The sequence below is a fragment of the Acanthaster planci genome, linkage group LG09, assembly GCF_054643075.1.
Source record: "Acanthaster planci isolate LZ-2023a linkage group LG09, COTS_SCS, whole genome shotgun sequence".
NCBI lineage: Eukaryota > Metazoa > Echinodermata > Asteroidea > Valvatida > Acanthasteridae > Acanthaster > Acanthaster planci.
Window position 1 is genome coordinate 19,334,369 of NC_141785.1, and position 14,079 is coordinate 19,348,447.

The window sequence follows — 14,079 nt, forward strand, 5'->3', positions numbered from 1 at the left end:
ATGCAATGGTCTGAAGGTAGGCAATGGTCTGAAGGTAGGCAATGGTCTGAAGGTATGCAATGGTCTGAAGGTATGCAATGGTCTGAAGGTAGGCAATGGTCTGAAGGTATGCAATGGTCTGAAGGTATGCAATGGTCTGAAGGTAGGCAATGGTCTGAAGGTAGGCAATGGTCTGAAGGTATGCAATGGTCTGAAGGTATGCAATGGTCTGAAGGTAGGCAATGGTCTGAAGGTATGCAATGGTCTGAAGGTATGCAATGGTCTGAAGGTATGCAATGGTCTGAAGGTAGGCAATGGTCTGAAGGTATGCAATGGTCTGAAGGTAGGCAATGGTCTGAAGGTATGCAATGGTCTGAAGGTATGCAATGGTCTGAAGGTATGCAATGGTCTGAAGGTATGCAATGGTCTGAAGGTAGGCAATGGTCTGAAGGTATGCAATGGTCTGAAGGTAGGCAATGGTCTGAAGGTATGCAATGGTCTGAAGGTATGCAATGGTCTGAAGGTATGCAATGGTCTGAAGGTATGCAATGGTCTGAAGGTATGCAATGGTCTGAAGGTAGGCAATGGTCTGAAGGTAGGCAATGGTCTGAAGGTAGGCAATGGTCTGAAGGTATGCAATGGTCTGAAGGTATGCAATGGTCTGAAGGTAGGCAATGGTCTGAAGGTAGGCAATGGTCTGAAGGTATGCAATGGTCTGAAGGTATGCAATGGTCTGAAGGTATGCAATGGTCTGAAGGTATGCAATGGTCTGAAGGTATGCAATGGTCTGAAGGTAGGCAATGGTCTGAAGGTATGCAATGGTCTGAAGGTATGCAATGGTCTGAAGGTAGGAATATGGTCTGAAGGTATGCAATGGTCTGAAGGTAGGCAATGGTCTGAAGGTATGCAATGGTCTGAAGGTATGCAATGGTCTGAAGGTATGCAATGGTCTGAAGGTATGCAATGGTCTGAAGGTATGCAATGGTCTGAAGGTATGCAATGGTCTGAAGGTATGCAATGGTCTGAAGGTAGGAATATATGGCACAGTACAGTGTTTGCCGTCCAGACCTCTTAACCCCTTCATGCCGGGATGCGGGTAGAGCCGCCGTAAAAATCGAGATCCTCAGCCGCCTTTTCAGCTATTTTTCTCGGCCCACACTCGAGCGAACACGGTGAAAGAAGGCAGAGCCTGGCTCTTGTATATATGGTGATTGGTCTTTGTGCGTAGCCCAGAAATGAAAAGACTGATTTTGCATCATAATCACGAGCGTCACAATAGTCCGCACTTTGAAAAGAGGCAATGGGAATGTGGAAGCCTGAGTAGACCTGCATGCCACCGAACAATCAGCCTTTTCACCGTGTAATTCAAAGCGTGCAGAGCACGCAGGGCCACAAACCGAGTATTTGCAGTTTGGCAGGTGGCCTTCATGGCCAAGCGAGGCTGGAATTCTTGGAGTCGGCTTTCGGGAATTCCCGTCGTCAAGGGGTTAAGCCCATCACAAGAGCCCAGAAGATGTCTAGTTGGAATTCAAGTCGCAAGCGGTTTAAATGAACTGCAGCAAAAGCATTCCTTTGTCATTGTTCACCCTGTTACTGGTGACTGGTCTTATGAATGGTCTGGTGCACGGTCTGGTGTCTGGTCTTCAGTGCTGGCTCAGCGTTACCTAGTCTGCAAGGGAACAAGAGTCGGAGTACTTTCTAATGGCAGTGACAGTCTTTTTGTGGGAACTCACCACGTGAGTGCAGTTTTATGGTCATTTAGCACAAGCCGAGCTGAGCATCCGTGACCATTTTCTATTTGGAATGTATGGTCTTTGTGTGTGTGCCATACACCCTGTTGAAACCATTCACACCAACCTGTCTCTTCCATGCCAGTTAGGGGGTGCTTCTACTCAGTGGATTGAGTCACAGACTGGTCAGAGACAAGGCCACACATCAAAATTGAAAATTTGAAATATTGAAACAAACACCGTCCTCGTTTCAAATTTGCCTATGTAATTTTATTATGCAAAAATATTTCACGTGAGCAATTCTGTTGTCTTGTTTAGAATCTGTCGATGAACCAACTCATGGAGTGGAAACATTTCTCTGGACCATTGAGCTCAACTTTTGAGGTAAGGAAAACTTGAACAAAACTAGCTTTTCATTATTTCACCCTACGAACGGAATGCTGGAGTTTTCCAAAATGTGCAATTTCAGATCGGGTTTGCAGAAATCAGTTTCACGTTTGATAGTAAATACGGTCATTTACTGTTTTTATCTGTCGAGACAGGTGCTTCATTCCTGAAAGAACTTCAAATGTGTTTCTAACACAGAGAAACAACTTGACCCTAACCGTATCCCTGATCATTTTTTATCTTTTTGTTTTGTATTCAGGATGATCATTTGCTCAGAGCAGGGAGTCAGATCACATTTGCCTTTCAAAACAAAACTAATGACAAGTCAACAGATGAATAGACAAGCCAATCTTCCAAACCACTGAGACTTGGATTCCAGTCAGTTGCTTCAGGAAGGTGTACGGAGTGCCAAAATGATACCTCTAAGTTCATAGTAAAATATTGTCCAGAATCTTATTCCATTCAGACATACTGAAGGCTGGAATCAGACGATGGGCGTTTTGGTCAAATTTTGAGTGACCATTTCGTGAGCCTAATAATCTACAGTACATTAAAAATAAAACCAACTGAGAAAAAGATTATCTTGGTGAAAGGCGCACATTATAAAACACCCAGCTTTTTGCCTCTTGTCTTAAATCGAGGGAGGGGGCTCTCACATTTGAAGACAAGAAACCTGTATTTAAAAAATAGTTTAAAAGTATGTTATGGTAATGCAAATGGAACATTCTTACAGCATTCATAAAAACTAATTTTGAAAATGAAAAAGTATTCTTTGTACCACTATTTATGTAGAAAAGTTAATTGAAATTAAATGTTTAAGTATAAAAGGCAAAAGTTATAGTCCAATTTTTTCCTGAGCCACAATGGACATGAAAAAGTTCAACAGTTTGAGTTGGAGAGAAGGTTGTAAAAGAGAAACTTGATCTATTTTAATTGTCCATGAAATGCAGAATCACCGTCACAGTTCGTCAAAGTTTTGCCCGGACTCAAACAAGCCCTGGCCCTCCTGTGGTATGTTTGGGTCAGCCCTTGGCAATTCCCTGGCAGAGGAGGTTATTCCTGATAATGGCATCCACTGTCTTGGAAGGAAGGCCGTTCACTTTCTTTAGATCACTGATCTGTGGACAGAAAATATTTTTCATACAGGTTTTTACAACACGTGCAATGGCTGTGATTTGTGCTTGACGCAGGTTTAACCTAAAATAGTCTGGGCAGCCTGACTACTGGACATGGACCTGCCATCTGGACAATGTTTTGTATCCATTAGACTTAGGATGACAACAGGACGTTCATTTGTATGTAAGGCAATATGTGAATCACTTGACTGGGGTTTAACATTACACGTCTCTATCAAAACTGGCTTTGCCTATTACCATTGGCTCCTTAGTAATTTCAAGCCATTTCCAAGAAATTCTGACAGCCTAAAAAGAGCTTTTCTCAAAGGCAGGTCTGGTTTGCTAGAAAAATGAAGAGTGATTCTCAACTGATGTCATCACCGAGGCAACGTTTTAGATAGAGAAAACTCAAATATATAAAATGTATCCTTGGTAATTCCTCTTCACTGAATGGCCCGTTGTGAGAAAAAGAAACCAGTTATGGAGTTCATTAACAGAAAATCACTGCTAAGCAGATTTACAGTATTGAAGTGAATACGTCACGTGCACAGTCAGTGTGTAAAGGGCATTAGCGCGAGAACCAGCACGTGAACCAGCAACATGCGCGTGTACTCCATTCGTTTGCACTGCACTTTCTGGTTCACAGTGACGTCACTCTTCGGTACTCTATTCAACTGATGTCCTGGGACTGTATAATCAGGCTCTGGTTCACACAGGAATCTACTTAGCACAGCAAACTTTTGCTTAGCAAAAAGGGAAACCAGCCAAGGTATACTGTTACCCAACAGGCTAAGCTGATTTTTGCTCTGTGCAATTCTGGCTAAGCAACATTTGCCTGGTAAGCAGGTCTGTGGCACTGCATCTCGGCACTCACAGTTGTGAATTCCCCAAACATCTGTCGCCAGCTGTGGATGAGCTGAGCTCTCTTCTCCCCGACGCTCTGCAGGGATTTCAGCTGCTTGACAGAGCCCGTGTTCAACAGGCGAATGATCTCGGCAGCTGTCAAACAAGGAGAATACTTTCATTAAATCAGGGATTAATTTGACTTATTGATCATGGCGTGTCTGACACCGCCCCCTTCCCTGTGAGTTCATCTGTGTTAAAAATACGCAGATCGGGGTACGTTGGGGTTCAGAAATAATTAGAATAATTTCACAGTGAAAGATGTTTTGAGAATGTCTAGAAACATTTCCAAACAATGCCTCAACAAATTGGTGGAGATGCTACTGATGGTATTTAAATTTGTAAACTCGAAAATGTTTTAATGTTATTTCCAAATAAAAGTGATGACCTATCAAGATCACATTTCCGGTCCTGTGACAAGGTTAGATATGAAACACTTGGTTATGGCTCAATGTAATGCATGCATGGGCAATGTATGAAGCCATATGCTAACAGCTTCCATTGGCGTTTGCATTATTTCCAGCCACAGCCAAATGATTCAGACATGGCTGACTCTCTGGAATGATCAGTTTTTGTTTTGCAAGGTGCCCCAATGTGTAAGTTACGACACCTTCACCACTAGAGGGCCTAGTTTGTGCTGATTGGCCCTTCACTTACTGTGTTTGGCTTGTAGCTCTGGGTTGGACTGAAGCTGGTGAGCGTTCTCCTTCAAACTCTTCCCTTTAGGGTCGTCACACGTCTTGATCTTCATAAACTGCACATCTGGGGCGCGTCTCTTCAGCAAGTTGGACTTGGTTGTGGGTTGTGGGGCAAAATTATGTTGTGTGGACACTGACAAGTTCAATATACAGAAACTCATTAAAAACTCATGTATCTGGTTTCTAACTTGCATAAACCATGTAAGTATTGAAATATACATAACCTTTTAACAACCTGACAGTTACCCAAAAAGTCTGAGAGATTTTACATTTAATTGGAACGAGCAGAAATGAGCATGATAGGATTTCACAATACTGATGTTTAATGATCAGTTTTGGGAATGGACTCTTGATTTTCTGAGGATTATTTTTTTTTTGAGAAAGGAAGAACAAGCGAACAATACAGGAAGACAAAATTCTCATGCAATAAAGATGAGTCAAAAATTTAGTATTTAGCATAAGAAAGAGAGCGGCACAAATTTCATTTCCACTTCAAGTCTTTGGTATGGCTTCACCCTAAAAGAGCTGGGGGAGGGGGCAGATTCCATCCCCCTCAACATTTTTTCTGATGTCGCCGCCGTGCTTTTTTTTTTCAGGAGTTGACCCCATAGGAGTTTTAGAGTAACTCTTTGCAATCATTTTGACACCATTTTTGCAACAATTTAACATATCATTCTTGCATAGCACGCATTTTTACGGGTCGGTTAAAATTGTATACTTTTTGCACTGCGCTGCTCAATGCGGTGTACTGGCACGCATGTAGCCATGAAATTAAAATGACCACAACAACCAAACCATATGTCTGATTGAGTTCAGACTTCACATTTGTAATGATAAGGAGTGTCTGTATATGCATGCCAAGCTTATGGTAGGGGGTGGAATCCCACCCCCCCCAGCTATGAGATGGGCCAAAATAACCTGGCTCTTTAAGGATTAAAGGCAAAGTGTGAAACAGAAACAAGTTCCTTTATGATCAACTGGCATGATCAACAGACTCCTACATGTTGCAATTAACGAAAGTCGTACTTGTCCAAGGCTTAACTACTGCTTTGGGCAATGTGGCTGGCTGACCAAGACTACTGCCTGCTACTCCCGATGAAGTCTTCTTGGTGCTTGGATCTGAAGAAATCTTCCGCTGAGGTAGATGGTCTTGGTCCTTCATTCTGCTGTTTGCTAGGACCTGGTGGAACTTGCTGTTCTGTTTCTGTAACTGCAGATGAATATTTGTTTGTTCGGTGAGAGTTCCGTATGTACACATCACTAATTTTCCTTTGCAGGAAGTAATTAGCAATCAAAAAGTGACAACATGTCATCACTATAAAGGTTAAATTTAGCAGTGAAAGCCTTTACTTAGGAAACACTTAGAATTTTCCAGACCAGTCTCAGAGTTTGTACACAAGGTGTCAAGTGATGTTTGGATATGGAACTCTTAGCACCTGTCTCTAAGATTATCCGAAAATGATTCAATCAAATCATCTTCAGGTTTACCAAGTTATAAAGGTAGTCTATCCAGCATTCTGTCATTTATAAACAATTTTGTTTAAAAAATTCAAATTTCCAACAGAACTGTGTTTTGTAGATGGCGTGCTATTAAATATCTCATCAGATAAAAATAAGACATGTATCAAAAATTCAGATCTGCCAAAGTCTTGGACAGTATAGAATTAAAGATTTGTAAGAAAAAAAACCAGCAGAGGGAAAAAGTGTGGATTGATGGAAACCTGCGACAGCTGTTTGCTACTCTCCTTCAGTTGTTCCAATATCTGGCGGTTCTGGAGATCATGTGACTGATGTGCTTGGCCCTGATTGGCTGGGGGATTGAGGCGTGTCATGATGTTATTCTCCAGCGCTTGCAGTCTGCTCTTCATGCTCTCCTCAAAGTTGGCTTGCCGTCTTAACAATGGGCTGGTTGCATCAACAATAATATTTCTGATCAACAGTCATGCTGTGGTTTTGTGTAGAAAGCGCAGTCAGCTTTCCTTTCACTAAATTTAAGTCTTTGTAAAAAAAAAACACCACCTGTACTGTCTGAACTGCTCAGCCTGTTACTAGAGCTGTAAACAGAGAGGATAGTGCCAACTTCAGACTTCGGAAACCAAATTGGTCAGTCATTATGTGTGCAGTACGGCATGCAGCTATCGTGTGCTCATTGTCCGTGTGCACTGACGTTTGATCCACTATTTTGGTTCCAACAATTGAGACACTCATGTCGCAACTCTCTCTATAAAACTGCTCAGCCCGTTACTAGAGCTGTAAACAGAGAGGATAGTGCCAACTTCAGACTTCGGAAACCAAATTGGTCAGTCATTATGTGTGCAGTACGGCATGCAGCTATCGTGTGCTCATTGTCCGTGTGCACTGACGTTTGATCCACCATTTTGGTTCCAACAATTGAGACACTCATGTCGCAACTCTCTCTATAAACTGCTCTGCCCGTTACTCCCATGTACTGCCCTCAATTGCCTAAAACACTTTTGTGGTTCTCTGAATTTACCAGCGAATGAGTACAGAACAATACAAAGTAGCATGGGTGCATCATTCATTGACAGTTGTCAAATTCTGGGATGACTTATTCAGTCATGTTTCAGCCAGCTACATAAAATGCTGTTTTGAGAGGGGTTGATTGAGCAAAGCACATGCAAGCATATTGCAACTGGATAATAATGGCATGATATCAGATAAAAATCGAAAATGGCCATCTTATTTCAAAGCAGAGGATTCTGTTTAAATTGATTCTAAAATTGTACACTTTCTGATAATCATCCATGAAATTGGAGATGTTTGTTTGGTGTAGGTATTCAGTGTTGTCCCTTTACCTCAGGAATGGTGCATTTTCCTGCTGTTTGGTACTTCCTTCAGCAGACTCTGGTCTGTTTGTCATTTTCTGTTCATTGGAATCTCTCTTGGCTTTCTTGCGTGGGGGACTTGATGCTGCTTGATGCCTCTCCTCACCACTGCTGGATCGCTTGGCTGGCCGTTGGGCTGTGGGCCTCTCTGAAAATCAATTCAACAATGGTCAGTCTATCAACGGATTAACTTTGATCCACTGCAGTTGGACCAAAGAGGATGCTGGAAGACTCTTTTAACATATTGAAAAATTTCTTGCGCACACTTGCAAAACTAACAGGCCAAAAATGTGTAGGTGTTGATGACAAAGTTCTCCAAAAATATGCAGAGACAAAATTGCAGAAGTTTGAGGAAAAATACTTTTTAAAAATGTACACCCCCGCAAAAAAAAAAAACTGCAGCAACGATTTTGCTGACTGGAGCTTGACCAAAAGTAAATACATCAGAAAGGTACGGAGAGCCTGACATTCTTCAATCAATTGGAATGTTCTCAGCTTGCAAGTGCAGCCTCTCTTTCAACCTCACCATATAAAAGAACCACCACATATGGAACGACAATTCCATGTTGGAAGGATGACATTGCGACCAACTCTTCCCACCTGTGGTCTCATTGGTGAAGGGCTTGTTGACAATATGCCTGGACTTGGAGGCAAAATTGAGCGCTGTGTAGGTCTCCATGTAGTTGGACTCTTCGGGTGCGATGTTGGTAATCATGCAGGCATGTGCACTGCCACCAAGAGAATCCTGGAGAAGGCGGGTCAGTTTACTGTCCCTGTAGGGTACACGACCCTGTGAAAAAGAGGGTACCCTGTCTGAACACAACCTTCAAATCTCTCACTTGCAAATGATCTACAAACAGGCAATACACCCATGTCCTTATGAAATGATGAAAGGTCAACTCGTTTCAGTACATCTCTAGGTGCAAAAAGGCACCCTGACCAACATGCCCATGCACCCTTGAGATCTATGTCAATCTGACCACAGAGTGGTGCTCAACTGTCACATAGCATCAAGTGTGATTTCAGATTCAGAATCTTTGAAGTTGTATACACGTATGAGGTCAAGTCCCAAGACTGATAGGTACCTGGATGGGAGGTCAAAGGTTATAACAAGGCAGTGGGTCTCACAGGCTTATCAGCCACTTTGCTCTTTTAGAGCAGTATAAGACATTGAGACAAGGTAAACATAGCAATATAATACAATGTATAGACAAACAAATCTGCAGGTGTTAAATCAGGTGTCATATGAAGGACAACCACAAGGTATCTTGTAAGTCCAGAACTGTCTATAGGGAGAGTTGTGACATGAGCGTCTTAATATTGTTGGAACCAAAATGGCGGGTTATGCATGAGTGCACATTATTTACAACTACCGCACAATAGCTGCATGGTACTGCACACATCATGAACAGCCATTTTGGTTCCAAAGTCTGAAGCTGGCCCTACTCTCGGTACATATACAGCTCTGACTAAGGCTGCATCCGAATCTCTTGTCTAGAGCTAGGTCTAGGTCTTCATTCCATTGGAAATGCGTGGAGATGCGCAGACAATAGACCTAGCCGTAGCTCTGGAAGCCCATTTCGGACACGGCCCAAGCCTAGTTACTCTTTCTACAAAATGTGACATTCGGAGAGCAACTTCCTACCGCTGAGGTCCCAGGTTATATGAAAAATAAACAACTTGTGAATTATCCAAGGTCATGCTACCCTGCTGCAGATGTAAAATCTCCGGGAAAATGACATATTGGGATATTCAGAGTGTACTCTTACCAGTCCTTGATTGAGTGCATCTACCACCTGACCCAGTACAAACAAAGACGTGTTGATAGCTCCACTTTCCTTCAGTCTAGAAAAGGAACCGCATTAAAAAAAACAAAAAAAAGAAATGGCATTTGAAGATATCTCATCACAACTTGTCAGTTAAAGCCTTTAAGTTTAAAATGTATTTTCTTTCAGTTTATTTCTGCAAATCAGAGAACAAATCTAACAGTGGACTGCATAAAGTACTAGTGCTGGCAAAATATTTGAAGGGTTGCAAGACTTTATTCCAAAATCCAAAAGCTGAACAGTTCTAACAAATTTCAAATGGGCTTTAACGTCAATGTTCTCAGTGATAAAGGAACGCAGGGCATTGAGGACCACTGGGTTTTATCAGTTCTCAGCACCAATGGATCTAGCACTTTGGAGCCTTGGTTTAAGTTTAGAAATCTTCCTAAACCCCGGCTTTGTCTTCGTTTTTAGGCAGCAGTGTTATGAATTCAATTCAGCCCCATTTTCTGCAACAAATTGTTATTAAATGCGAGGCTTAAGTTTATAGTGTCATCTTTTCAACAATAAATCTTTGAAAGTGTTTGCAAAACTCAGACAAAAACGTGGATGATTCGAACATTTGGGGGAAACATCTTCTCGGGATATTCCCTCCCCACAACCAAATTGTTGCTATGGTGATAGGGACAACTTACCTGATGCCCCGGTTACCAGTTCGCTTGTTGTTTTCACTGCCGGCCAAGTCAATCAGGTACACCTTGCCAATTTGTTTCTTATACGGAGGAGCCTCCTGTTTTTTCACCACCTGGGAACAAAGTTGTGTAAACAAAATGGGTAAAAACTTCTGCTGATATCTTTGAAAAATCAAACTCGTCAAATAATTGGTCCACTGAAGTTCATAAAGTCCTTGTTTCACATTTAGGGCTCGACATCCTAGGGTCAATTTCAGGGCTGGGGTCGGGGAGCCACAACGAAACAGTGAACTCAAGCCATCCACCCAGACAGACATTATTTTTTTTTTTTTAAAACAGATTTCTCATTGCAAGAATTTGTCGAGAGTTTGTTTTTCAACTTGCTCCCCTGATCCACCATAACACTTGGGTTTCGATCTGAAACTGACTGATGTAGTAACTGAATGCAGCATAGAAGGAAATAAAAGCAAATCATAGTGGACAGTGTGGGGCAAGGGAATTGCAGAGGTTGGATAAATGCGGAATATTTTCCACCAAACCTTGAGCAAGAGAATGGAATGGCTTCTGCTTGATCGGCTGTTCAATTTTGTGGCTGCCGTAGTTCTGTGACAAAAGAAATGCAAACATCAGAGCGGTATGCCTCCAAATAAGTCCGAGAATTTGATTTGGGTATTTAATCTGCCGTCTCAATCTTCATTGGCATAGATCTTGCCTATGGGGAGGGGGGAGGAGCCTCCAAGGGGAGGGGCTAACCTGTTCTTGCTGGCAGGCACAAACAAGTCGTGGAACTCTTCCAGAGAAGTGATCACCCTCTCAGCAAGGTTGGGAATGAAGATGGTGCGATCCCGATCCTCCCTGATTGGTAGATCCTGACCTTTGACCTCCAGAAGGTCGTACACCTACAAAATGAAAACAAGTAGTCACCTGTTTTTTTTTTACATTTTATGACAAAATTTAGGCCAAATGCTAATTTCTGACGACACAGACAGAGAGAGAAAATAATGCAATTTAAATGGCATGAAATTAAAAAGAAAAAGAATTTTTCTACCACTTTACATTTCTTGTAATAACCACAGAAAAAAATGTTTATCAACAGTTTGGTAGATTTGATCTGAGAATAATTCTAACTTGTTCCGTTGGCATCTGAGTCTTTTTTATTCAAATTAAAAAAAAATGAAGACTTTCCAGATATGATCAAACCTTTTCCTGGTAGATTTCCAGGTAGGAGAAGCTAAGACTGTACATCCACTGGGCGTCGCCTGCATTCAATTTCTGCTTGTTGATCAGGTGGAAGATATCATTTACCGCTCTTGGAATGATCCCCGGTCGCTCAACAGTTCCTAGCATTGTGTGAGTTTTACCTGCTCAAAACAGGATGGAGTAAGAAAAAATGGCACAAACTGCACAACTTGTTTTTGTGTCTACTTGAGGCTGCGGCTGCAAGTTTTGGCTACGGCTGACAGTAACACAGGCACCTATGGGAAGTGGCAATAGCCGCTTGACAGTGACCTCCATAGGAAATATATCATTGCCAGACACATTTACAACCTGTGGATGCAGCCTTACTTTAACCCTAACCCACTAGGGCCTTGTTACTGGGACACATCCTCAATCCTCTAAAATCCTACGACCTGTGGATGCAGCCTCACTTTAACCCTAACCCACTAGGGCCATGTTACTGGGACACATCCTCAATCCTCCAAAATCCTACAACCTGTGGATGCAGCCTTACTTTAACCCTAACCCACTAGGGCCATGTTACTGGGACACATCCTCAATCCTCCAAAATCCTACAACCTGTGGATGCAGCCTTACTTTAACCCTAACCCACTAGGGCCTTTTTACTGGGACACATCCTCAATCCTCTAAAATCCTACAACCTGTGGATGCACCCTTACTTTAATAAATTTTGACCATCATGCATGGAAGGAATGTGTGCATTATAGAGACAACTACAACATTCCATTACAGTCCTTACAGAACTGCTCTTAAATCTGCTTCAGGTTTCATTGGGATACCAGATAAAAAATACTAGACCAAACGTTACTGTTGAACAAGTTTGTGATAAAAGTTACATCAACATACTAAGATAGTTCTCAATGCATGTACACGTAACAGCTTTTGTACAGAATCTACCGATTTAACCCCGGACCTGTTTGACACCAAATACACATTTTTGAGTTGTAACAACCACAGTGGAAATATACATGAACAAAATAATCCCTTGCATGATCGTACTGGCTAGGGCCTCTGCGTCACATTATACCACACACAGCAGCAAGCCCACATATGATGGTGGTAATGCTGTCAGAAATCTGCACCAACCACAGGTGTGATGCGTTGCGGGACAGTTTTTAGACCAAAACAGTCCTGACAAACTCATAACGTTACCGGCGCCGGTCGGTCCGTAAGCAAAAATACTCGCATTCTGCCCGCTCAGTGCTTTGGCTATCAGGGGCTTGACGCATTTTTCATGGATGTCTTGCTGCCTGGACGTGGCATCAAAGAAGACATCAAAGTTGTACTTGATTGTCTGTCTGGTGTCGCGCCAATTCCAGATCTCCAGAGACGTCGCATCCAGGCCTCGGACACAAGGCTCTTTATCTTTGTCGTCTTGTTCGAGAACTGGTCGCAGGCGAACCGCCACTTTCATTCGAGTGGGTGTACCACTGACACTTGTACTGTTAGACATCTGGAAAATTGGTAGTGTCAAGATAAAAAGCCGGTGAGAAAATATTTATTGACATCAGTCTCTTGACGACAGACAGGGCATACTGTCAAGTGTGACTGTCACGACTGTCTGAAACGTTGAGTATCATCGGTTCTTTTCAGAACCCCAATTGCTCCAAAAGAAATACACCCATGGTGCTACTGCAAACCCATCTAATGTACTTGCTATACCTCCACCATGAAAAGCTTCAAATCTCATCTAACAACCACTTACTTGTGTGGCTAGGCTATAGCTTGAACATGTTGAAATTACACACGACTCTAGCCCAGGTGGACTCCCTGACCGGACTACGTTACGGAGGGTCAGTCATAATGAAATGAAGACAATGTCCAACCTGGGCTAACACAACTCTATCATGTCTATATGCCTTATCACAAATACCGCATGGGTGATTTTGCACATTGGTCATGTTGGTCAGGGTTGGTAGAAATGTAGGCCTACTGTGGGAAAGAAAAAGGCGCAAGTAAGAGTGCCCCTTTTCCATCCCACAATGCCTTTCTACCTTTGTACAAAGTCACCAAGCTGTATTATGGGAACTGTCTGTGGCCACTACCAGTAGCCATAGACTCGTCAGACACGGCCAGAGCTGGGATTTATGATCACGTAGGGTCTAGGCCTACATGTAATTCACATTTGTCACTTTCAGCATGGAGTGCTTTCAGCATGGAGCTGCTTTTTCTATTCTCCATGCTTTCAGTAAAAACTTTGTCGTGTGCGACCGGCCATGCATTGGCCATGTTGGCTTTGGTGGTCTGCTGACCTTGGAAGACACGGCCGTTTTCCAATATTCAACTTTGGCTTCGTCTCAGGCTTAAACTGTTTTTTACAACCTGACTTTGAAGCTGTAAGCGCAATGATTAGTCTAATAGTGCCACAAAACATCAAATAAGATGCAAGAGAGTAACAAGTTACAGTAATCCAATTTGATTTAAACGCTTCAGGCCCACAATGGGGGATTGGTTTCGGACACGAAGCCTGAGATGGAGACGAAAGTCGAAGTTGAGTATTGGAAAACTGCCCAGGCCTACTCCGTGGTCTGACAGGCCCAACAGTACACTGTTTGGATTGTGGCTTGTTACAAGAAACATTTGAAAAATGAATATCTGAAATTACAAACAATTACACCGTTTTTGCAGATTTATGCCGGAAAAACTACACGCCGCTTTTCACTTGGGCAGTCAAATTTACCACTTCTTGACTTGCTTTCCTGAATTCAACCAATCAGCGCCCAA

General features: G+C 42.5%; 2 protein-coding genes across 4 annotated transcripts in view; one reads left to right on the top strand and one right to left on the bottom strand.

Annotated features, from left to right (window-relative positions):
* rad54b (RAD54 homolog B) overlaps positions 1–2,930 on the top strand; it is a 28,684-nt gene extending 25,754 nt beyond the window's left edge. For both annotated transcript variants that reach the window (XM_022229932.2, XM_087141279.1), the window contains exons 23-24: positions 2,028–2,093; positions 2,356–2,930. In XM_022229932.2, the coding sequence (XP_022085624.2) occupies positions 2,028–2,093; positions 2,356–2,436 (147 nt within the window). In that variant the 3' untranslated portion in view covers positions 2,437–2,930. The remainder of the gene's footprint in view (positions 1–2,027; positions 2,094–2,355) is intronic.
* On the bottom strand, positions 1,955–14,078 carry kif22 (kinesin family member 22). Of its 2 annotated transcripts, none has more exons than XM_022229927.2 (14): positions 13,971–14,078; positions 12,508–12,808; positions 11,317–11,477; positions 10,870–11,015; positions 10,656–10,719; positions 10,120–10,229; positions 9,428–9,503; positions 8,259–8,448; positions 7,629–7,806; positions 6,534–6,717; positions 5,839–6,022; positions 4,772–4,945; positions 4,086–4,210; positions 1,955–3,214 (listed from the first exon to the last, which is right to left on the bottom strand). In XM_022229927.2, the coding sequence occupies exons 2-14, from the start codon at positions 12,806–12,808 to the stop codon at positions 3,119–3,121; spliced, it is 1,989 nt and encodes a 662-aa protein (XP_022085619.2). In that variant the 5' UTR covers positions 13,971–14,078; the 3' UTR covers positions 1,955–3,118. The 2 variants fall into 2 exon arrangements, with proteins under 2 accessions (XP_022085619.2, XP_022085620.2); XM_022229928.2 differs by having other exon boundaries at positions 13,961–14,057.
* Between the last annotated feature and the right edge of the window lies 1 nt (position 14,079).

What these genes read in the sequence shown, in the direction of transcription:
- kif22 (XM_022229927.2), bottom strand. Translation starts at nt 12,808, where the DNA reads ATGTCTAACAGTACAAGTGTCAGTGGTACACCCACTCGAATGAAAGTG. An exon ending in ATTCCATTCTCTTGCTCAAG is followed by an intron (nt 10,230 to 10,655) that starts GTTTGGTGGAAA and finishes CTTTGTTCCCAG; the next exon opens with GTGGTGAAAAAACAGGAGGC. An exon ending in ATGCACTCAATCAAGGACTG is followed by an intron (nt 8,449 to 9,427) that starts GTAAGAGTACAC and finishes TCTTTTTCACAG; the next exon opens with GGTCGTGTACCCTACAGGGA.